A 23,178-nucleotide genomic window follows, 5' to 3' on the forward strand; every position below is an offset into this window, starting at 1 on the left:
AAGAAGGACCATGTCAGCTTCAGGAAGTTCTTTTAACCACCTGATCAGAAGAGCAGGTTAAAATCAGGATTGGCATTAAGCAGACAGGAAATGAGCTTGTTGGGACCTGGGGCAATAAAATAGCTCACCTATTTGGTTTCTACCAGGAGGGTAAGGTTAAAATCACCCTCATGCTTCTAGTCCCTGTATCCGCTCACCCCTCTCTGAATCATTATAAGATCATAAAATCATAACAAATAGGAGCAGGAGTAGGCCCATCGAGCCTGCTCCACCATTCAATGAGATCATGGCTGATCTGATTGTGGCTTAATGCAATTTTCTTGTCTTCTTCCCCTGTAACTCTTGACTCCCTTGTGAATCAAAAATCAAAAATTGCTGGTTCAACATTCAATTTGAGGCAGGTTTGTACTTGTTGGCAGTGGTCACCAGGAACTAAATTTAAACCATTCCATTTGTTTCTGAACTGAGAAATTGACAGATGCAATGGCAGAGGACAATCCAACCCCGTTCTGAAGCAGGTTTAGTGGTATATACGAGGGCCTACCAAAAATGCCCTTTATAACAAATGACCCCTGTTAGTTACTTTGGAAGACTGGAACCAAGTCAAACCTCAATGGCAGACTAGTAATCTGTTGCCTACTCCAGCTAACAGCAGCAACAACTTGCATTTATGGAGCACCAGGCAATTCAAGGAAGCATCAGCTCGAAATTGAATAGTGAAGCAAAGGAGGAAGCTTAGTCAAAGAGTTGGATTTTAAGGAAAGTGGGAGGTGATGTGGTGGAAGGGTTTAGAGAAGGAATTCCTGAGCTTTTGTCATAGCTTTACCTGTCCTGTAGACACAGGAAATTCAAATACTGCAGTTTCCAAGCTTTCAAACTTTGAGGAGGGGAAGATGGGGAAGATGCACAGGGAGGAAAGGTGTTGGAGAGGATGGGAGGGAACAAGGAGGGTGGGTGAGGTTACAAAGGGTTACAGGAAGGAATGAGTGAAGAATGTTGCACTATTTTGCATTTGAAATTTTTGTGTGTAGGCTTCTTACAGGTGTATGCATTCGGGTCTCACATTTGTTTATTGATGGGGTGTTATTATGTATGAAACACTGGTTAGATCTCAGCTGGAGTATTGTGTCCAATTCTAGTCATCACACTTTAGGAAAGATTTGAAGGCATTAGAGAAAGCGCAGAAAAGGTTCAAGAGAATGGTTTCAGGAATGAGGGACTTCCGTTATGTAGATAGATTGGAGAAGCTGGGGCTGTTTTTCTTGGAGAAGAGAAGGTTGAGGAGATCAGATTGAAGTATTCAAAATCATGAGGGTCTGGACAGGGTAGATTGGAAGAAATTGCTTCCATTGGTGGAAGGATCGAGAACCAGAGGACACAGATTTAAGGTAATTTGAAAAAGAAGCAATGGCGACATGCGAAAAACACTTTCATGTAGCAAATGGTTAGGATCTGGAATGCGCTGAGAATGTGGTGGAGGCAGATCGAGCCATGGCATTCAAAAAGTAATTGGATCATTATCTAAAAGGAAAAATGCGCAGCACTATGGGAAAAAGGAGGGGAATAGCATTAAGTGAATTGCTCTTGCAGAAGGCCAGCACAGACTCAATGGGTTGAATGGCATCTTTCCATGCTGTAACCATTCAGGAGTTTAATTTGCAGGGTGTCTTTGTGTTTTATTGGCCTGTAGGCAGCCTTGCATTTATTTTGTAAAACGTGAGCTCACATTTTCCCGTCCATAGAGGTTTGCATTTCCAGTTTTGACATGTGCATCTGGCCCCAGCTGCCCAAATGTTGGACAGCTTTGCCTTAATGGGTAGGTTGGTACTGGCTGGACATACAGCTGGATGATTATTAGGGCTTCTGGCTGGTAGGTTGGTTAAACTCCGGCAATAACCAAGTACACATTTGAGGGGTCCCCAAACCTTGCCTCTGCGAACATGTCGAGTTATAAACATGGAATCTATAAGATAGGCAGTAACAAATCCAACAGGAAATTCAGGATAAACTTCTTTTTCCAGAGAGTTACAATGTGGAACTTATTATCACAGGGAGTGGTTGAGGCAAATAGATGGATTTAAGGGGAAGCCCCTTGCCTTTCCCCTCACATGCGGAGTGCTGCTCCTGAAGTTGTATATAACCAATTGTCTCTCACTAATGAAGAGAGATGCCAATGGTCCTTTGTGGGCTATGACTAATTACCTATAACTACCTAGGGAGAAAGGAATAGAAGGATATGTTGAAAGGATTAGGCAAAGTAAAGTGAGAGGAGGCTCATGTGGAGCATAAACACCAGATGGACCGGTGGGGCCAAATGGCCTGTTTATGTGCCAAAACCTCTATGGGAAACATTTTCCCCCATCAGTGGGATATACAGGTGCTCAATCGGCGTCCCCGATTGGGGGCGTGCCACCATTTTACGTGGGCAGCCAATTAAGGCCGGCCCAGTGTGATGTCTGCTCAGCAGCACTGTGCACTCCCTGTGCAGGCCGGGGGTGGGGGGGGGGAATTCCCTGAGCTGGGAGTGGGTTCTTTCGCGCATGCATGCGAAAGAGCACACAGATCTCCCTGAGGCAAAGTGCCGCCTCAGGGAGATCGCTGGAAGTTTTAAAAATTTGTGAAATTTGTGGAAGCGTGGAAAAAAAATTCCTGACATGTCCCCTCATGTGACACTATGAGCTGGGACATGTCAATTTCTTTAATTTCAACATTTCATAAACATTTTAAAGCCTTCATGAAACCTCATCCCGCCCATGAATGAGGTTTCATGTTTTTTTTAAAAGCCGCCTGGCCTCCTCGCCTGCGCACCAATCTTAAGGCTGGATGGGCAGGTCCTTTGATTAGCTTAATTACTTTTTTAAAGGCCTTATGTGACCATTGACAGACTCAGCTGCGCACCTGTCAAACTGAAAATCTAAATGGCGCAGGGTGACTTCAGGACACATGCCCGATGGCACCCAGTGTCATTTTACGAGCCGGCGAGTGGGCCCTGCCCCCTGCTCGCCGACCGGAAGATGTAGCCCTACGTAATTTTATGTAAAATGGCAACAGTCACTAGACTTGGAAACAGCCCTATGGGAGAGAGAGTATTGACTAAAGAAAATCTCTACCTAGATTTGTCAGTTGCTGGATTCTGAGATTCTTAAAGCACAAAGATGTGTTTCTGTATGTCTGAACCCAGCTCATAGTTCTGCACAGATAATGCTCAGGTGGACAGTTCATGCAGTCCATTGTTCCAAGACACATATTGGCCTGAATGTGTCAAGAGCAATACGTGTGCAAGTGCATCCTATCTCAAGTTAACACTAAGCCAAGTTATCAGAAGGATCCTTTCATACTTTGTCACTACTAAAAGGAATTTGTAAGATGCCACTTTTGTTTTGAGTTCTGTATCAAACAGTTGCTGATTTTGGACTTTTTTCCAATGTTTTCCAGGGGTCCCGGGAGCAGTACAGGGGGCAGTGGTGAGTATGAGATAAGCAGTCATTCCCTATTTTGGACGTCAAGTTCTACCTTTGCAATTTATGCTGGGAATGTGTCAACACTTTCCGCATCTCTTGAGGTCTCCTCGTATATTGTAAAGCCAAAGTCCTTTATCCCTACACTCCATCACCTACCTCCCAATTTCCAACCCAATATACCAAATATATCACCACCTATAACAATTGAGTGAGATCACTGTTCTGTACTAACTGTGGAGTAGCCTGGTCAGTAATCTTCATTTTGCAAAAACAAAATGAATCGACTCCCACCACTCACACAGTGTATCCTTATGGCATAGTGGGAGACACTTCAGTAACAGCTATTTCATTTCAAAAGTCAGCTCGTGGTTCAGCTTCATTCCTCCCCATTACATTGTTGTAGGGTGAGTGAATTGGCTCAGAATGTAAGAGCCATTAGAAATGGGAAAAGGCCAATTAACCCAAACATGCTTTGATAGATGAAAACAAAAAAATTGCGGATGCTGGAAATCCAAAACAAAAACAGAATTACCTGGAAAAACTCAGCAGGTCTGGCAGCATCGGCGGAGAAGAAAAGAGCTGATGTTTCGAGTCCTCATGACCCTTCGACAGAACTTGAGTGAGTCCAAGAAAGGGGTGAAATATAAGCTGGTTTAAGGTGCGTTGGGGGGGGGTGGTTTGGGTGGGGGGAGAGAGAGAGAAGTGGAGGGGGTTGGTGTGGTTGTAGGGACAAACAAGCAGTAATAGAAGCAGATCATCAAAAGATGTCACAAACAACAGAACAAAAGAACACATAGGTGTTAAAGTTGGTGATATTATCTAAACGAATGTGCTAATTAAGAATGGATGGTAGGGCTGTAGTGGGGGTGGGGGGAGCATAAAAGATTTAAGAATATTGGAAATAGGTTGGAAAAGAAAAATCTATATAATTTATTTGAAAAAACAAAAGGAAAGGGGAAACAGAAAGGGGGTGGGGATGGAGGAGGGAGCTCAAGACCTAAAGTTGTTGAATTCAATATTCAGTCCGGAAGGCTGTAAGGTGCCTAATCGGAAGATAAGGTGTTGTTCCTCCAGTTTGCATTGGGCTTCACTGGAACAATGCAGCAAGCCAAGGACAGACATGTGGGCAAGAGAGCAGGGTGGAGTGTTAAAATGGCAAGCGACAGGGAGGTTTGGGTCATTCTTGCGGACAGACCGCAGGTGTTCTGCAAAGCGGTCGCCCAGTTTACGTTTGGTCTCTCCAATGTAGAGGAGACCACATTGGGAGCAACGAATGCAGTAGACTAAGTTGGGGGAAATGCAAGTGAAATGCTGCTTCACTTGAAAGGAGTGTTTGGGCCCTTGGACGGTGAGGAGAGAGGAAGTGAAAGGGCAGGTGTTGCATCTTTTGCGTGGGCATGGGGTGGTGCCATAGGAGGGGGTTGAGGAGTAGGGGGTGATGGAGGAGTGGACCAGGGTGTCCCGCAGGGAGCGATCCCTACGGAATGTCGATAGGGGGAGTGAAGAGAGGATGTGTTTGGTAGTGGCATCATGCTGGAGTTGGCAGAAATGGCGGAGGATGATCCTTTGAATGCGGAGGCTGGTGGGGTGAGAAGTGAGGACAAGGGGGACCCTATCATGTTTCTGGGAGGGAGGAGAAGGCGTGAGGGCGGATGCGTGGGAGATGGGCCGGACACGGTTGAGGGCCCTGTCAACGACCGTGGGTGGAAAACCTCGGTTAAGGAAGAAGGAGGACATGTCAGAGGAACTGTTTTTTGAAGGTAGCATCATCGGAACAGATGTGACAGAGGCGAAGGAACTGAGAGAATGGGATGGAGTCCTTACAGGAAGCGGGGTGTGAGGAGCTGTAGTCGAGGTAGCTGTGGGAGTCGGTAGGTTTGTAATGGATATTGGTGGACAGTTTATCACCAGAGATTGAGACAGAGAGGTCAAGGAAGGGAAGGGAAGTGTCAGAGATGGACCACGTGAAAATGATGGAGGGGTGGAGATTGGAAGCAAAATTAATAAATTTTTCCAAGTCCCGACGAGAGCATGAAGCAGCACTGAAGTAATCATCGATGTACCGGAGAAAGAGTTGTGGGAGGGGGCCGGAGTAGGACTGGAACAAGGAATGTTCCACATACCCCATAAAGAGACAGGCATAGCTGGGGCCCTTGCGGGTACCCATAGCCACACCTTTTATTTGGAGGAAGTGAGAGAAGTTGAAGGAGAAATTGTTCAGTGTGAGAACAAATTTCCAGGACTGTCACTGACCTCATCTCTTCTGGGGATCTTCCTCCCACAGCTTCCAACCTGATAGTCGCCCAAGCTCGGATGGCCCGCTTCTATCTCCTACCCAAAATCCACAAATAGAACTGCCCCGGTAGACCGATCATCTCAGCTTGCTCCTTCCCCACAGAACTCATTTCTCGTTATCTTGACTCCCTTCTCTCTCCCCTTGTCCAGTCCCTTCCCACCTACATCCGTGATTCCTCTGACACCTTACGTCACATCAACAATTTCCAGTTCCCTGGCCCCAACCGCTTCCTCTTCACCATGGACGTCCAATCCCTCTACACCTCCATCCCCCACCAGGATGGTCTGAGGGCCCTTAGCTTCTTCCTCGAACAGAGGCCCGAACAATCCCCATCCACCACTACTCTTCTCCGTCTGGCTGAACCTGTTCTCACACTGAACAATTTCTCCTTCAACTTCTTTCACTTCCTCCAAATAAAAGGTGTGGCTATGGGTACCCGCATGGGCCCCAGCTATGCCTGTCTCTTTATGGGGTATGTGGAACATTCCTTGTTCCAGTCCTACTCCGGCCCCCTCCCACAACTCTTTCTCCGGTACATCGATGATTACTTCGGTGCTAATTCATGCTCTCGTCGGGACTTGGAAAAATTTATTAATTTTGCTTCCAATCTCCACCCCTCCATCATTTTCATGTGGTCCATCTCTGACACTTCCCTTCCCTTCCTTGACCTCTCTGTCTCAATCTCTGGTGATAAACTGTCCACCAATATCCATTACAAACCTACCGACTCCCACAGCTACCTCGACTACAGCTCCTCACACCCCGCTTCCTGTAAGGACTCCATCCCATTCTCTCAGTTCCTTCGCCTCTGTCACATCTGTTCCGATGATGCTACCTTCAAAAAACAGTTCCTCTGACATGTCCTCCTTCTTCCTTAACCGAGGTTTTCCACCTACGGTCGTTGACAGGGCCCTCAACCGTGTCCGGCCCATCTCCCACGCATCCGCCCTCACGCCTTCTCCTCCCTCCCAGAAACATGATAGGGTCCCCCTTGTCCTCACTTCTCATCCCACCAGCCTCCGCATTCAAAGGATCATCCTCCGCCATTTCCGCCAACTCCAGCATGATGCCACTACCAAACACATCTTCTCTTCACTCCCCCTATCGACATTCCGTAGGGATCGCTCCCTGCGGGACACCCTGGTCCACTCCTCCATCACCCCCTACTCCTCAACCCCCTCCTATGGCACAACCCCATGCCCACGCAAAAGATGCAACACCTGCCCCTTCACTTCCTCTCTCCTCATCGTCCAAGGGCCCAAACACTCCTTTCAAGTGAAGCAGCATTTCACTTGCATTTCCCCCAACTTAGTCTACTGCATTCGTTGCTCCCAATGTGGTCTCCTCTACATTGGAGAGACCAAACGTAAACTGGGCGACCGCTTTGCAGAACACCTGCGGTCTGTCCGCAAGAATGACCCAAACCTCCCTGTCGCTTGCCATTTTAACACTCCACCCTGCTCTCTTGCCCACATGTCTGTCCTTGGCTTACTGCATTGTTCCAGTGAAGCCCAACGCAAACTGGAGGAACAACACCTTATCTTCCGATAAAAACAAAAAAACTGCGGATGCTGGAAATCCAAAACAAAAACAGAATTACCTGGAAAAACTCAGCAGGTCTGGCAGCATCGGCGGAGAAGAAAAGAGTTGACGTTTCGAGTCCTCATGACCCTTCGACAGAACTTGAGTTCGAGTCCAGGAAAGAGCTGAAATATAAGCTGGTTTAAGGTGTGTGTGTGGGGGGCGGAGAGATAAATCCGGAAATCTTGTCGCAGAGAGGAACAGAACTTCTTCAAGGAGGTAGGCATTTCTTGAAGAGCAGTGGCAGTCAATTAAACACAGAGATAAAAACAAAAAAACTGCGGATGCTGGAAATCCAAAACAAAAACAGAATTACCTGGAAAAACTCAGCAGGTCTGGCAGCATCGGCGGAGAAGAAAAGAGTTGACGTTTCGAGTCCTCATGACCCTTCGACAGAACTTGAGTTCGAGTCCAGGAAAGAGCTGAAATATAAGCTGGTTTAAGGTGTGTGTGTGGGGGGCGGAGAGATAAATCCGGAAATCTTGTCGCAGAGAGGAACAGAACTTCTTCAAGGAGGTAGGCATTTCTTGAAGAGCAGTGGCAGTCAATTAAACACAGAGATAAAAACAAAAAACTGCGGATGCTGGAAATCCAAAACAAAAACAGAATTACCTGGAAAAACTCAGCAGGTCTGGCAGCATCGGCGGAGAAGAAAAGAGTTGACGTTTCGAGTCCTCATGACCCTTCGACAGAACTTGAGTTCGAGTCCAGGAAAGAGCTGAAATATAAGCTGGTTTAAGGTGTGTGTGTGGGGGGCGGAGAGATAAATCCGGAAATCTTGTCGCAGAGAGGAACAGAACTTCTTCAAGGAGGTAGGCATTTCTTGAAGAGCAGTGGCAGTCAATTAAACACAGAGATAAAAACAAAAAAACTGCGGATGCTGGAAATCCAAAACAAAAACAGAATTACCTGGAAAAACTCAGCAGGTCTGGCAGCATCGGCGGAGAAGAAAAGAGTTGACGTTTCGAGTCCTCATGACCCTTCGACAGAACTTGAGTTCGAGTCCAGGAAAGAGCTGAAATATAAGCTGGTTTAAGGTGTGTGTGTGGGGGGCGGAGAGATAAATCCGGAAATCTTGTCGCAGAGAGGAACAGAACTTCTTCAAGGAGGTAGGCATTTCTTGAAGAGCAGTGGCAGTCAATTAAACACAGAGATAAAAACATATCTTCCGATTAGGCACCTTACAGCCTTCCGGACTGAATATTGAATTCAACAACTTTAGGTCTTGAGCTCCCTCCTCCATCCCCACCCCCTTTCTGTTTCCCCCTTCCTTTTGTTTTTTCGAATAAATTATATAGATTTTTCTTTTCCAACCTATTTCCAATATTTTTAAATCTTTTATGCTCCCCCCACCCCCACTACAGCCCTACCATCCATTCTTAATTAGCACATTCGCTTAGATAATATCACCAACTTTAACACCTATGTGTTCTTTTGTTCTGTTGTTTGTGAAATCTTTTGATGATCTGCTTCTATTACTGCTTGTTTGTCCCTACAACCGCACCAACCCCCTCCACTTCTCTCTCTCTCCCCCCACCCAAACCACCCCCCCCCAACACACCTTAAACCAGCTTATATTTCACCCCTTTCTTGGACTCACTCAAGTTCTGTCGCAGGGTCATGAGGACTCGAAACGTCAACTCTTTTCTTTGATAGATGAACACTGGCTTATTTCTTTTAGCTGGAGTATCTAGAACAAGGGTCACAGTCACATAATAAGATACCGGCCACTTAGGACAGAGATGAGGAGGAATTTCTTCATGAAGGGTTGTTAATCTTTTGAATTCTCTACACCAAAAGATTGTTGTTGCTCTGTCTTTGAGTATATTCAAGTCTGAAATCGATAGATACTTGGGCACTAAGGGGAATCAAACGGTTTGGTGATAGAGTGGGAAAGTAGAGTCAATATGGAAGTTCAACCATCTTATGAACTGGTGGAGCAGGCTCGGGGTCTTCTGGCCTGCTCCTAGTTCTTGTGTTTTTACCCAACTCCTCAACATGTCCCTCACTCATTGTGCTCGAGAACCACCTTCCATTGTCTCCTGAACCATTTACACTCTCCATTTCAATGTTCTTCTCTGCTAAATCATTCCCCATTTCAATTATCCTTTAGCTGAAAATGTTCTTCCTGCTCCCCTGCCTTCCCCCATCTAAAGCTTATGACCTCTAGTAATTATACTTTAATTATGAATACATATAATTACTACTGCCATTCATCAAATTTGCCCTCCCTGTACCTTTCTAACTGTGGATCTGACAGTTTTGTGTCTTCCTGTCAATCTCAGGGGTCTTTCCTCCTCCTCCTTCCGGTGAAGAAATCTATGATGACGTTGATGGTATACCTGAAGACATTAAGCCTAGGTAAGAACCATGCCTGGGGGCGGGTGAACCTAAAGCTGCTGTGAGCTTGGGCTGGGGTCATGGAACAGGGTTTAGATTTTGAACTGATCCATCACCTGCCCAATGAAAGGGATCAGGGGCCCAAATCATTTTCATGGTCAGATTTAATTTAACTTTAGTCAGTTTGTTGACTTGACTTTATGGAGAAGCTCAGCAAATGATGTAAATCAGACAGCTACACCACCTTCATAGTCTGGGTAGGTTGAATGAGTGGAGTGGTGATCACAAGGGAGGGCTGTGGAGGGTCAGACAACAGAAGGCAGTTGGATGGGTGGGCTAAAGGATTTGTCACTTTAAACTTTCCTCTGGTGTGTGGGCTGGTTTTCACAGTGCTTGACCTGATGAGCTGACAATTGAGACCTGCTGAGGGTAGCGGAGGGGCTGGAGGGAGTGAAACATTTACATAGCACATGGATCAAGCCCTCGGCATGTTTCCAGGTGATGGGAGTTTGAATCAAACTTCTCCGTTGATTTTGGCAGCATTGGAACATACAATAGCTCATTGCTGATCCAAAATATAAAACAATTAACCCACTGCATATTCGCAATGATAGGATTAAGACCAGGACATATGAACATATAGTGCACTTGCAACAAATTTGAAAAGAAGTTAACACTTCTTGAAGTAGCAGCAGGAATAAATTGATACAGCAGCACTGATTGGAATTTCTATCCTTGCATTCTCATATCCTGAACTCCAATACTCCACGCAGTATAGACTGACTGTCCACAGATATTACTACTATGAAAGGGTCTGCATCAAAAACTAAACACCAAAATAAATTAAAATGTCAGAGCCTTATTCCAAAGTCAGAGTTTTGCAATTTTTTTGCAAACAGTCAAAACTGCAATCCAATGGTAGTGGTCAAGAACAAATGGCTTGGGTGACTAAGTGCAACAGAGCCTAAGATTTGTTAGCCAGTAAATAATGCCCTGCATGCTTTGAAGCCCTGCATCACAGGATGCCTCAAAGGTTGGGTCCTGGTCCTGGGGACTCCTGAAGAAGAAGAAGGCGGAGAAAAATGACAAAGACAAAAAGGCGAAAGAAAAGGAGAGAAGTGAAGTTCAGGGTGAAAGCGGTGAACGCCAACTCCCGTAAGACACCAAACAACAAGAGCACCATCTTACTAATAACTGCACTTGGTACTAACGTGTTGGATGATTTGTGCTAACTGCATGGAGTGCTTCAAAATTGTCACTGACTCATTTATCATGAGTACCAATATCAAGGCTGACCCTAACCCAATCAAAGTCTCTATACATTCAGTTAGAGTAGACTACAGAGACAAATGTCCAGTTTCTGCCCATTTCTTTCCCACTTATTTTTCTTGCTCATTACTTCTTAAGTTATGCCCTCACGTTCACTCAATCTTCTCCCACCAGTAGTTCACATGGTCTCTGGGCAATGTTAGTGTTCATCTTTGTCCACCTTCCAGGAGGTGCACCTGTTAGGAAGCGATTCTCTCCACTACCTCCCCATGCCCTATCCCAAACATTCACCACAAGAGTCTGACAGCCGAAGAGGTTGTAGTACTGGACAGGCAAGCCAGTCAAATCTTACCCTGGCAAGCTGTGACATTGAATTCAATGAATCTGATCATTGATGGGCTGTCATCAGAAAGAATGACCATGAAAATCTGTTGGCTTGTTGGTTCATGAATGTCCTTCAGGGAAGGAAACCCTGCCCTCCTTGCCTGGTCGGGAAATATAATCCACCATGACTTTTACTGCCCTCATAGCAACTGGGGACAAACGATAAAGGCAGCCTTGTCAGTGTCCCAAGAACAAAAATGTTAAAAATGGTAGTACAGAAATTCAGTATTTCTGAAAAAAGAGACATTTTGTTGAAGCTTTTCATCTTGCACTCCTCAGGATAATTCGTAAGAATACAATGTAAGGGAAACAAACAAAGTTATGCTGTATGGGTTTCCCCCTGCTAGTTTACCTGCCAATATGTATCTTTTACAAGAGACAAGTTGCAGAAGATCAGGAGAATGTCAGGACCCTCTCATAGGAGCAGGAGAAGGCCATTCAGCCCTCAAACCTGTTCCTCCATTCACTTTGGTCATGCCTGATCTGTACCTTAACTCCATTTAACACCACCCCCCCCCCCCACCCCCCACCCCCCACCCCTTGGTTTGGTTTGGTAACATTTTATAGCCTTATCTAACAAATGTCTGTTTCCTTTATCTACATGTTAGTGCTCTACATCCAGAGCCATGTGGATGAGCATTTAGGGATGGACTGCAGAAAATATTTTGTAAATAATGAGCTAAAAAATGGGGAACTATACTGGCCACTTGCTTTCTTCCTCACCCCTATTGTCAGATAGGGTATCAATTTTCAGTCCTCTCAGGAGAATGTTCAGGACTTACCAACTGAATCATTTGTAGCAAGATTCCACTTTTTCTCTAAAATTGTTGATTGGAACTGAAAGAGATGCTAGCATTTCCAATCTAGAAATATATTGTCATATGCTACCTACTCAAAATTCCTCCAATCTTTTAGCAAAAATAAATGTTGCAATCTGGAATGTGCTGCTGAAAGGGTTGGGGAAGCAGATTATGTCAAAAGTTTTAAAAGGGAATTGATTAACTACACGAAAAAGACACATTTGCTGGGTTACGGGGTCTAACTGGATAGATCTTTCAAAGTGTCAATGTAGCCAAAATGAGTTGAATAGTTTCCTTCTATGCTGTATCAATAGATGATTTTAAATGGATTCTACATGGTTTCCAGGCTGTTCCAGAACTAGTCTGATGTTCAGAGGCGTGAAAGGCTAGTTGGGTATGGGGGTGAAGGGTGGAGAAAGAGGATCAAAAAAAAAGGCAGGACTGGGTACTAAATATTCCTGGATACACAGTGCTCAGGAAAGCTAGGGAAGGAAAGAAAGGAGGAGGGGTGCTAGTAGTGATTGCAGAGAACACTATTATTGCTGGAGAAAGAGGATGTCATGCAAGGGTCAAAGACAGAATCTATTTGGTTAGTGCTAAGAAACAATGGAGGTGCCATTACACTACTGGGTATATTCTATAGAGGAAGGTATAGAGAAGCAAATTTCCAAGGAAAAATTACAGAAAGGTGCATATACAATAGAGTGGTTACAATGGGGTCCTTTAATTATTCTAATATAGACAGATGATAATAGGGCAGAGAGAGGGAAGAATTTCTAAACTGTGCTCGGGAAAATACTCTAGATCAGGACTTGTCCAGTCCAATAAGGAAGTCCAATGTTGGATCTGGTCTGAGGAATGAGGCAGATCAAGTGTTAGTATAACAATTGTGGTTTAGGTTAACTATGGAAAAGGACAAGGGGAAAATCCAAGGTAAAAATAATTAATTGGAGTAGGGACAATTTCAACTGTGTGAGAACAGATTTCTCCCAGGGAAACAGAATTAAAGATTGGTAGACAAAACTGTAACAGAACAATGGGCTACTTTAAAGAAGAAATGGGTTGAATACAGTCAATGTACATTCCTATGAAGGAAAAGTAGAACTAACAAAGCCAGAGCTTCCTGAATGATGAAAGAGATAGAGAGTAAGACAATATAGAAAAAGGGTGTCATGTCAATAATTCAAGTGAGAACTGGGTTGAATATAGTAATTCCAAAGGAGAAGTGATAAAACAAAATAAGAGAAGCGAAGAGAGAGTATGAGAAGAGTCTGCCAGCCACCATAAAAGATAATCCAAAAGTGTTCCACAGACATATAAGTAGTAAAATAATGGTAAAAGGAGGAATGGAACCGACTGGGGACCAAAAAGGAGATTTACGCATGGAGGTAGAGAGCGTGGCTGAGGTATTAAATGAGTACTTTGCATCTGTCTATACCAGAAAGGCTGGTTGTACTTAAAGCTGATCAGTCACCAGGACCAAATCAGATGCATTCAAAGTCATGACATAGTGGCATTATGACTAGACAGATGAGGAAACTCTGTCACTAGAAGGGTTCAAAACTGATAAGGAGGAAGTGTTGAATAGACTGTCAGTGTTTAAAGTTGACAAGGCACCGGGACTGGATGAGATGCATCCAAGGATATTGAAGGAAGTGAGAGTAGAAATTGCAGGGGCACTGGCCATAATCTTTCAGTCTTCCCTAGACTCAGGAGTGGTGCCAGAGGACTGGAGAATTGTAAACATTCCGCCCTTGTTCAAAAAAGGTTGTAAGGATAAGCCCATCAATCAATCAGTTTAACTTCAGTGGTGGGCAACATTCTAGAAACAATTATTCAGGATAGAGTTAATAGTCACATGGAAAAATATGGGTTGATAAGGAAGAGCCAGCATGGACTTGTAAAGGGGAAGTTGTATTTAACTAACTTGCTGGAGTTTTTTGAAAAGGTAACAGAAAAGGTCGATGAGGGTAATGCTGTTGATGTTGTGTACATGGACTTTGGAAAAGCATTTGACACAGTGCCACACATTTTACAGCCAATCAAATACCTGTGAAGTGTAGTCATTGTTGTGATGCAGGGAATGTGTCAGCCAGTTTGCGCTTGCCAAACTCCCACAAGCAGCAAAGTGCAAAGGACCAGATAATCTGTTTTGTGCTGAGGGATAAATATTGGCCCAGGACACCAGGGAAAACACATTGCACGGGAACCTTTATGTCCAATCTGAGGGGACAGATAGGACCTTGGATTTAACATCTTTTCTGAAAGACAGCATCTCCCTCAGTATTGCACTGGAGTGTCAGCCTTGATTCTGGAGTGGGATGTGAACCCATAACCTTCTGACTTAAGAGGTGAAAGTACTACCCACTTAACCATGTCTGAAATGAAGGCACTGATGGCTGCAGCATGCATGCTGTAAGTCACTGAATTGTAAGCCCTTTGAGGCATTTCTGTGACATGACAAGGCGCGAGAGGCTAATGCTTCCTCACAAGGTGAAAGACTGCCATCTGCTGGACAAACTAAAAGGACCAACTTTAAAAAAACATAAAAACGAAAAACTGCGGATGTTGGAAATCCAAAACAAAAACAGAATTACCTGGAAAAACTCAGTCAAGCTTTGACTGAAGTAATTTCCTTGTTGGCAATGTTATTTTCAGGCTAGGGAAAGTTGAATTGTCTGCACCAAGTTGAAGCTCATAAGCCTGGTCAGACTATATACAGTTCTTGCAACAGAGAAATTCTGCCTTAAACATAAGCTTAGTTAGAAACTAATAAAAGAAATGCTAGAAATACTTAGAAGGCCCTTCAGTGTGTGAAAAGAAAAGGCATGTTGATATTACAAGCCAAGGTCTTTCAGCTGTGACAATTTTAACATGGGTTTCCACTGCAGCCTGATTTTTGAATTTATCTGGGTTTATTCATACAAAGTCAAACCTACCCTCAAATCAGCCAGACGAGGCTTTCACACTATGAAGTTACTGTCACTGGGCTACTTTAACACAGGTATTAACCTAATTAAAACTAATATCACCCTCGCTAGGATGTAACATTTTGAATGCATTGTCTTTACATCTCTTCTTCCCCCTTGTGAATTCTGCTATACCCAGATTATTATTAAACAGTTCCTTCTTGTGGTGTAAATTTGTGCTTTTATTCCTTTCCTAGGTCCAATGCTCCACCTGCAGAGCTTGCTGGTAAGTGAGCTTCTGATATGAAACTGTGTTAAATTACATTTAGTTGCTTTCTTTTGCTAGGAAATCAGGGATCTCGCGTTTCCTTTACACAGAGGTCAAGATTCCTTCACCAGGTCTGCTGCAAGCATTAGCAGAACCTAGGTGCGGGTATCATTAGGTTTAGTGAGGGAAGGGATGAAACCCAATGTAAGATTAAAGAGTCATTGCTGGCCTGCTATAATTGGGTGAGGGTTGAGACAGCGTTTATAGCCTTGTCCTCTGAATAATGAAGGGTTATTTTGTTTCCACTTTGTGTACTGAGACTGGATATCCCACAAACGCAGACCAGGTAGGCATCCACCATGAGTTATATGGCATTCACCTCAGCTCCATGCAAATTAGGTGTTCTACTCTGGGCCTCGAAGATTCTAATGGTTCTGTGCCAGAGGGCATCACTCAACATGATCCTGGCATAATTGCCAGAGAGGCAACTGGTGAAAATTTGAAGGCACTGTGATGGCTCAGTGCAGAGATGTCATTTTAGCTTGGTGCGTAACTATGGGACATCAGGACAAGTACAGCTCAGGGTTAGATACAGAGTAAAGCTCCCTCTACACTGTCCCCATCAAACACTCCCAGGACAGGTACAGCACGGGGTTAGATACAGAGTAAAGCTCCCTCTACACTGTCCCCATCAAACACTCCCAGGACAAGTACAGCTCAGGGTTAGATACAGAGTAAAGCTCTCTCTACACTGTCCCCATCAAACATTCCCAGGACAGGTACAGCAAGAGGTTAGATACAGAGTAAAGCTAACGCTACACTGTCCCATCAATGTGGCTAAGATGAGCGGTCCCTTCTGCTCAGCATTGGCATTTTCTGTGTTCCTAATGGCCATTCTTTGATCTCCCTGAGCGAAAATACTAATTTACGCTCACTTCTTTCCCAGTTAGGAGTAGCTATGTGCTGTGGGTCAATACTCACTGGGAATGGTGCTTTGAGTTTGCTATAGCTTGACTGAGACCAGTTAAGGGTGGATTGTAATGGATCAATCTTTTGAGTCTTATGTCTTCTGTTTTTTTTAAAACACTGAGAGGCATACAAGATATCAATGTAAGCATGTTACTCAATTAAAACTGCAGGTCTCACATAAGAAACCTACTGCTCTCAAGCAGAACTGAAGAAGCATCTTGCCCACGGAGAAGTGGAAAGAAGCCCCTCAGTAAAAGCAGTTAACTAACTATCATGTTGAGTGACCACTTTGAAGGAGAGTTGAGGATGTCTTTCCTGTGTTTGTCACTGACTCTGTCATACTGCATGCTGACAGTATTCATGTCACTCCAGTCACTTTACTCAATAGTGATAAGAAAGCACAAGCTAAACTTCTCTATAAAGGAAAAGGCTTTAAGCATCAGTGGTTTATGCAAAATAAACCACTCATGTCATGGTTGATGCCACTTGACTGATTTTCTACAACAGCCTGTGGCAATTCTGCTAAATGTGGCTGGCAACTGTGGTTTTTCTAATGTGAAGCATCTTTTATTCTTGCTACTGATGTTGGATTTTGTGCTCCTTGACTCTTGCTTTCTCCCATAGACGGGGAAGATGTCTACGATGATGTTGGCGCTGAAGAATTCCCACCTCCGCCTCCTGAATTCAGGTACAATCTACCCTAACTAAGTGTATATTAGGTTCAGTAGCAGTGCTGCTTAATAGAGACAAAAATCATAGAAATGGACAGTACAGAAGGAAGCCATTCAACCCATTGTGCATGTTCTGACTCTGAAACCCATGTTTAGTCCCACACCCCCGCTGTTTTTTTATATAATATTGTAAGCTCCTCATCCAAATCACTTCAAAAATTATGTAGGCAACAATGAGGAAATGGTGGCATAGTGGTAATGTCATTGGTGGCAGCTGGCGGGATTTAAATGCAATTAATTAATTAATTAAAATATGGGATTGAAAACTATTCTTCAAAATGGTGATCATGAAACTATTATTGATTATCATAAAAATGCACTTGTTTCGCTAATGTCCTTTGGGAAAGTAAACTTGCATTCTTACCCTGGCCTAGCCTGCATGTGACTCCAGACCCATAAGAACATAGGACTTAAGAGCATTAGTAGGCCATTCGGCCCTTTGAACCTGCTCCACCATTTGATAAGATCCTGGCTGGTCTGATTGTGGTCTCAACTCCACTTGCCTATCTGCCCCCCATAACCCTTGACTCCTTTGTCTACCAAAAATCGATCCAATTCAGCCTTGAACAAATTCCATGAAAGAGAATTCCATGAACTAATGACCCTCTGAGGGAAAAAAAAATTCCTTATCTCCATCTTAAAAGGGAGACATCTCATTTTTAAACTATATACCCTAGTTCTAGTATCTCCCACAAGAGGAAACATCCACTCAGTATCTGCTCAATCAACTCACCTCAGGATCTTATATGTTTCCATAAGATCACCTCTTGTTCTTCTAAACTCTAATGGGTATAGCCCCAGCTTGTTCAACCTTTCTTCATAAGATAAGCCCTTTATGCCAGGGATGAGTCAATTGAACCTTCTCTGAACCGCTTCTATTGCAAGTATATCCTTTTGCAAATAAGCAGACAAAAACTGTACACAGTTCTCCAGATGTTGTCTCACTAAGGTTCTGTACAGCAATATGGTTGACTCTTAACTGCCCTCTGAAATGGCCCCTCAGCTGTCAAGGGTCATTAGGGATGAACAACAAATGCATTGCCCACATCACATGAAAGAATAAAATAAAATCAGATTCTGCAAAACCTTCAAGCATTCAGATTCTCAGTGCAAAAAAATTTCTCCTCATCTGCCCTCTACATGTTTTATCAATGATTTTGAATCCTTGACCGCTAGTTATTGTCCACTCACCAAAGAGAACAGACTTTATCTATTCTATCAAAATCCATCATCATCATCATCATCAACATCATCTAAAAAATCTCTTTTAGGTCACCTCTTAACCTTCCTGTTCCAAGGAGAACAGTTTAACTTTAACATCCTCTGCCCATAATTGAAGTCCCTCATCCCTGAAAACATTCTGGTAAACTTCCCCTTTCTATGGTCTTTATATCTTTTCTAAAGTGTGGTGCCATTGCCCACAATACTACAGATAAGGTCTAACCAGTGTAACAATCCCAGTAATAGACCGATAACCTGAGATGAATTTCCCAAACAACCAATGGAAATAATCAAAGGCAAAATTTGCCACTTTAAGACTTTCACTGTAACAAACAAACTGAAATCAACCTAAAAACAAACAATACTTAAGAGGCAACCAATACATCGAATTAAAGAAAAGGCACTTTTGCATTAACTAACTAATGCATTTAAGATAAGTCTTACATCTCCTTTCACTGTGCATCGCACTCTGGCAGATGTGTAGCATCGTGTTCTAATTTGATCATATGAAAGTAGTGTCAAACAGCACATCCCTTTGGCTGTTTTCAATAGTACTGACTGCACTCAATCAGCTTGGTAAAACTCAGAACATAATGTCTAATGTTAGATGTGATTCTGTGATTGGACATCGCTTGCTGAACAATGCCAAGCGTGCTAAAAATTGGACTAACAACCAATTTAAGATAATCAGTTGGGCTCATAATGTAGCTCACTTACACTTTCAAGAAGCTACATTTTTTCAGATGCAGGGCCCTGACCTCTGTAGGCAAAAGGAACATGTCCAGGCATTGAACCTTTTTTGAATGAAACAAAAGTGTGGGGGACAGTAGTACCCTGGTGTATTCTCCATGGCAACACCTCAACCAGACACAACTTGCCAAACCAGTAAGCACCCTTTTCTCATGCAGTACAAATTGTTTCTCCATTTGAAATTTGGCATTCTAGCATTTGTCCTGATGAGTGCAAGACAGAAAGCTTGAGTTTTACCTTTCGCGGGCGCAAGTGATTGGCGGGCCCGGGAGCAGCCAGGAAACTGACCACCGACCGCGATCGGCTCCCGGCTGCGATTTCATGCTGGCTGGCCAATTAGCGGCCAGCTAGCATGAAATGCAAACTGAAAAGCTTAGCACTGCCAGGGTGGGGGAAGGAAGCAGCAGGCAGCGATATCATCGCAGGTGTGGCTGACCACTGCGAGAGTTTCCTGAAGACAGACAGCTGCGTCAGAGAGCTGCGGACATTTAAATGATGAAATGAATGTTTAAAAAGCTGCAAAAAAAAGTCCGCATCACAATCAAGCACCTGAAAATATACCTTATGAAAAATGCTGTCTACAGATATTTATTTTTATTTTATTTCATAACAGAGATTTCATCCCGCCCTTGGATGATGAAAATGTAAAGGCCGTCTGGCCGATTCGCCCATACGCCAACCATAAGGTTGGACGGGTCACAAAAAATCAGAGACAATTGCGCCGTTATGTCACTTTGGTCAGCAATACTCAAGCTCTGTACTACTAGAGTAACTAATGATAATGGATTCTAGCATTTTCCCAATAACAGATGTTAGACCAACTAAATATAGTTTCTTGCTCTCTGTATCCCTCCTTTCTTGAGTACATAAGAAACATGTGGTAGAATTTTTCGCTTGTCAGGCGGGCGCACGCCTGACCCAAATGAATGTAAAATGATGCGCGATGACATCAGGCGAGCATCCCAACGTCATCGTGCACTTGCATGATATTTCAGTCGGTGGGCATGCAAGGGAGTTGGCAGCGTGCCCGGCGACAATTAAAAGACCCATTAAGGCCATTAACAACCCAGTTGATTTAAATTTTTCACGGGCAGGCAGAAAGTCCAGGCAGCCTTTGCATTTTTTGCGAAACCTCATCCACGGGCAGGATGAGGTTTCAATCCGTCATTAAAAAAAAGTTTTTCATACTAATTTCTAACATGTCCCTGCTCATCAGGGGACATGTTTTTGAACATCTTACAATGCTTTATTTTTCATTTTCAAAACTGTTTATTACTCTGCACCTCAGCAAGCTTTTCCAGTTGCATGCTCTTCCTCCTCCCCACCCCCTCAACACAGGCAGCGCTGAGTGCTGCAGCATGCCTTTCACACTGGGCAGGCCTTTATTGGCCTGACAGCATGAAATCGCAGTCCAGCCCTGATCACGGTTGGCGGTTGGTTTCCCAACCGCTCCCCTCCATTCCCGCCAAGCCCGCCCACCAAGAGCAAAATTCTGCCCATAAGAACATAAGAAATAGAAACAGGAGTAGACCATTTGGCCCCTTGAGCCTGCTCCGCCATTCAATAAGATCATGGCTGATCTTGTGTTCCAATTTCCACATTCCCATCTACTCCCAATAACCTTTGATTCCCTTACCTAACAAGAATCTATCTACCTCTGCCTTAAAAATATTCAATAACCCCCGCCTCCACCGCCTTCTGAGACAGAGAGTTCCAAAGTTGCACAACCCTCTGAGAGAAAAAAATTCTCATCATCTCTGTCCTAAAAGGACGACCACTAATTTTAAAACAGTGTCCCCTAGTTCTGGACTCACCCACAAGAGGAAATATACTTTCAATGTCCACCTTGTCAAGGCAGTTCAGGATTTTGTATACTTTCAATCAAATCACCCCTCACTCTTCTAAACTCCAGTGAAAACAAGCCCAGTCTGTCCAACCTTTCCTCATAAGATAACCCACTCATTCCAGGTATCAATCTAGTAAACCTCCTTTGAACTGCCTCCGATGCATTTACATCCTTCCTTAAATAAGGAGACCAAAACTGAACACAGTATTCGAGGTGCAGCCTCACCAACGCCCTGTATAACTGAAGCATAACATCCTTCTTTTTGTGTTCAATTCCTCTCGTAATAACATTCCATTAGCCTTCTTAAGTACTTGCTGTACCTGCATACTAACTTTTTGTGACTCATGTACTAGAACACCTAGATCCCTCCGCACCTCAGAATTATGCAGCCATTCCCCATTTGAGCACTGCTCTGCTTTTTTTGTTCTTCCTGCCAAAGTGAACAACTTCACATTTTACCACATTAAACTCCATTTGCCAGATCTTTGCCCATTCACTCAACCTATCTATATCCATCTACAACCTCCTCATATCCTCTTCACAACATACTTTCCTATCTATCTTTGTGTCATCTGCAAAGTTAGCTACCATGTTTTCACTCCCCTCATCTACGTCATTGATGTAAATTGTAAAAAGTTGAGGCCCAAGTACAGACCCTGTGGGACTCCATTCATCACACCCTGCCAATCCAAAAAAGACCCATTTATATATACTCTCTGTTTTCTGCCAGCCAATCTTTTATCCATGCTAAGATGTTACCCCCTAACCATGCGCTTTTATTTTCCATAATAACCTTTGATGTGGCACCTTATCAAATGTCTTCTGGAGTAGTCATTCTACATTTGCAGCTGTCCAATCTGCTGGGACCTAGGGAATCTGGACAGTTTTGGAATATTACAACCAATCAATCCATTATCTCTGCAACCATTCCCTTTAAGACCCTAGGATGCAGGCCTTCAGGTCCAGGGGATTTGTCAACCTTTCATCCCACTAGTTTTCCTAGTACATTTTCTCTAATGATCGTGATTGTTTATGTTCCTCTCTCCCTCTTGCCTCTTGATTTTCTATTATTCTTCGGGTGCTTCCTTTGTTTTCTACTGTGAAGACAAATACAAAATCTCTGCCATTTCCTGGTTGTCCATTATGAATTTCCCACTCTCAGCCTCTAAAGGACCAATGCTTACATTAGCTACTCTTTTCCTTTTAATATATTTGCAGAAGCTTTTACTGTCTGTTTTTATATTTCTTGCTACTTTTCCCATACTCCAATTTCTCCTTCTTTATTATTTTTGTTTGTTATTCTTTGCTGGTTTCCAAAATTTTCCTAATCTTCTGGCCTACCACTAATCTTTGCAGCATTGTACATCTTTTCTTTCAACTTGATACCATCCTTAATTAGCCATGGATGGTGCTTCCATCTTGTAGTATCTTTCTTTCTCAATGGAATATATCTCTGTTGAGAGTTATGGTATATCTCCCGAAATGTCTGCCACTACTTCTCTACCATCTTATCTTTTAACCTATTTTCCCATTTAACATTAGCCAAATCTGTCTTCATACCCTTGCAATTGACTTTATTTAAGTTTAAGTAACCAGTCTCAGACCCACATTTCTCCCCCTCAAACTAAATGTGAAATTTTATTTTGTTGTGATCATTATTACCTGGATTATCCTTTACTATGAGGTTATTGATCAATCCTGCCTCATTACACATTATCAGGTCTAAAATAGCCTATTTCCTGGTTTGTTTCAGAATGCATTGTTCTAAGAAACTGCCCCAAATACACCCTGTGAACTCATCCTCCAAGCTACTTTTGTCAATTTGATTGTCCAATCTATATGAAGATTCAAATTTCCTATGATTATTGCAGTACCTTTCCTACAAGCCCCCATTATTTCTTGATTTATACTTTGTCCTACAGTATAGCTACTGCCAATGGGCTGATAAACCTATAAACTTCTTTCCTTTGCTATCTCTAATCTCCACCCAAACTAATTTTACATCTTGATCCTCCAAACCAAGATCATTTCTCACTACTGTGCTGATTTCATCCTTTATTAACAGAGCAAAACCACTTACTTTTCCTTTCTTGCTTTCCTCTCAAAATGTCCAAGCTATGGTGACGTTGCAAAAATGTCTCTGTAATGGCTATCATATCATACTTAATTCTATTGGTGCTATCAATTCATCCATCTTGTTTTGAATGCTGTGTATATTCAGATAAACAGCCTTCAATTCTGTCTTTTTGCCAATTTTCCCTAATCTGACCTATTTGCTGGTGCTCTTTTGTTTGTATGCTCTGTCCCTTTCTGTCACATTCTGGTTATCATTATCCACATCACTACCTGCACT

The 23,178-nt window shown here is 43.3% G+C and overlaps 1 protein-coding gene across 4 annotated transcripts in view; it reads left to right on the forward strand.

Moving 5' to 3' along the window:
• LOC121277472 (FYN-binding protein 1) overlaps nt 1-23,178 on the forward strand; it is a 205,771-nt gene that overhangs the window by 144,987 nt on the left and 37,606 nt on the right. For 3 of the 4 annotated variants that reach the window (XM_041187001.1, XM_041187002.1, XM_041187003.1), the window contains 5 exons: nt 3,436-3,464; nt 9,624-9,699; nt 10,687-10,833; nt 15,298-15,326; nt 16,902-16,965. In XM_041187001.1, the coding sequence (XP_041042935.1) occupies nt 3,436-3,464; nt 9,624-9,699; nt 10,687-10,833; nt 15,298-15,326; nt 16,902-16,965 (345 nt within the window). The remainder of the gene's footprint in view (nt 1-3,435; nt 3,465-9,623; nt 9,700-10,686; nt 10,834-15,297; nt 15,327-16,901; nt 16,966-23,178) is intronic. The other variant, XM_041187004.1, reaches the window with a different exon arrangement.

The sequence above is a fragment of the Carcharodon carcharias genome, chromosome 4 (assembly GCF_017639515.1).
Source record: "Carcharodon carcharias isolate sCarCar2 chromosome 4, sCarCar2.pri, whole genome shotgun sequence".
NCBI classification, from domain to species: Eukaryota; Metazoa; Chordata; class Chondrichthyes; order Lamniformes; family Lamnidae; genus Carcharodon; species Carcharodon carcharias.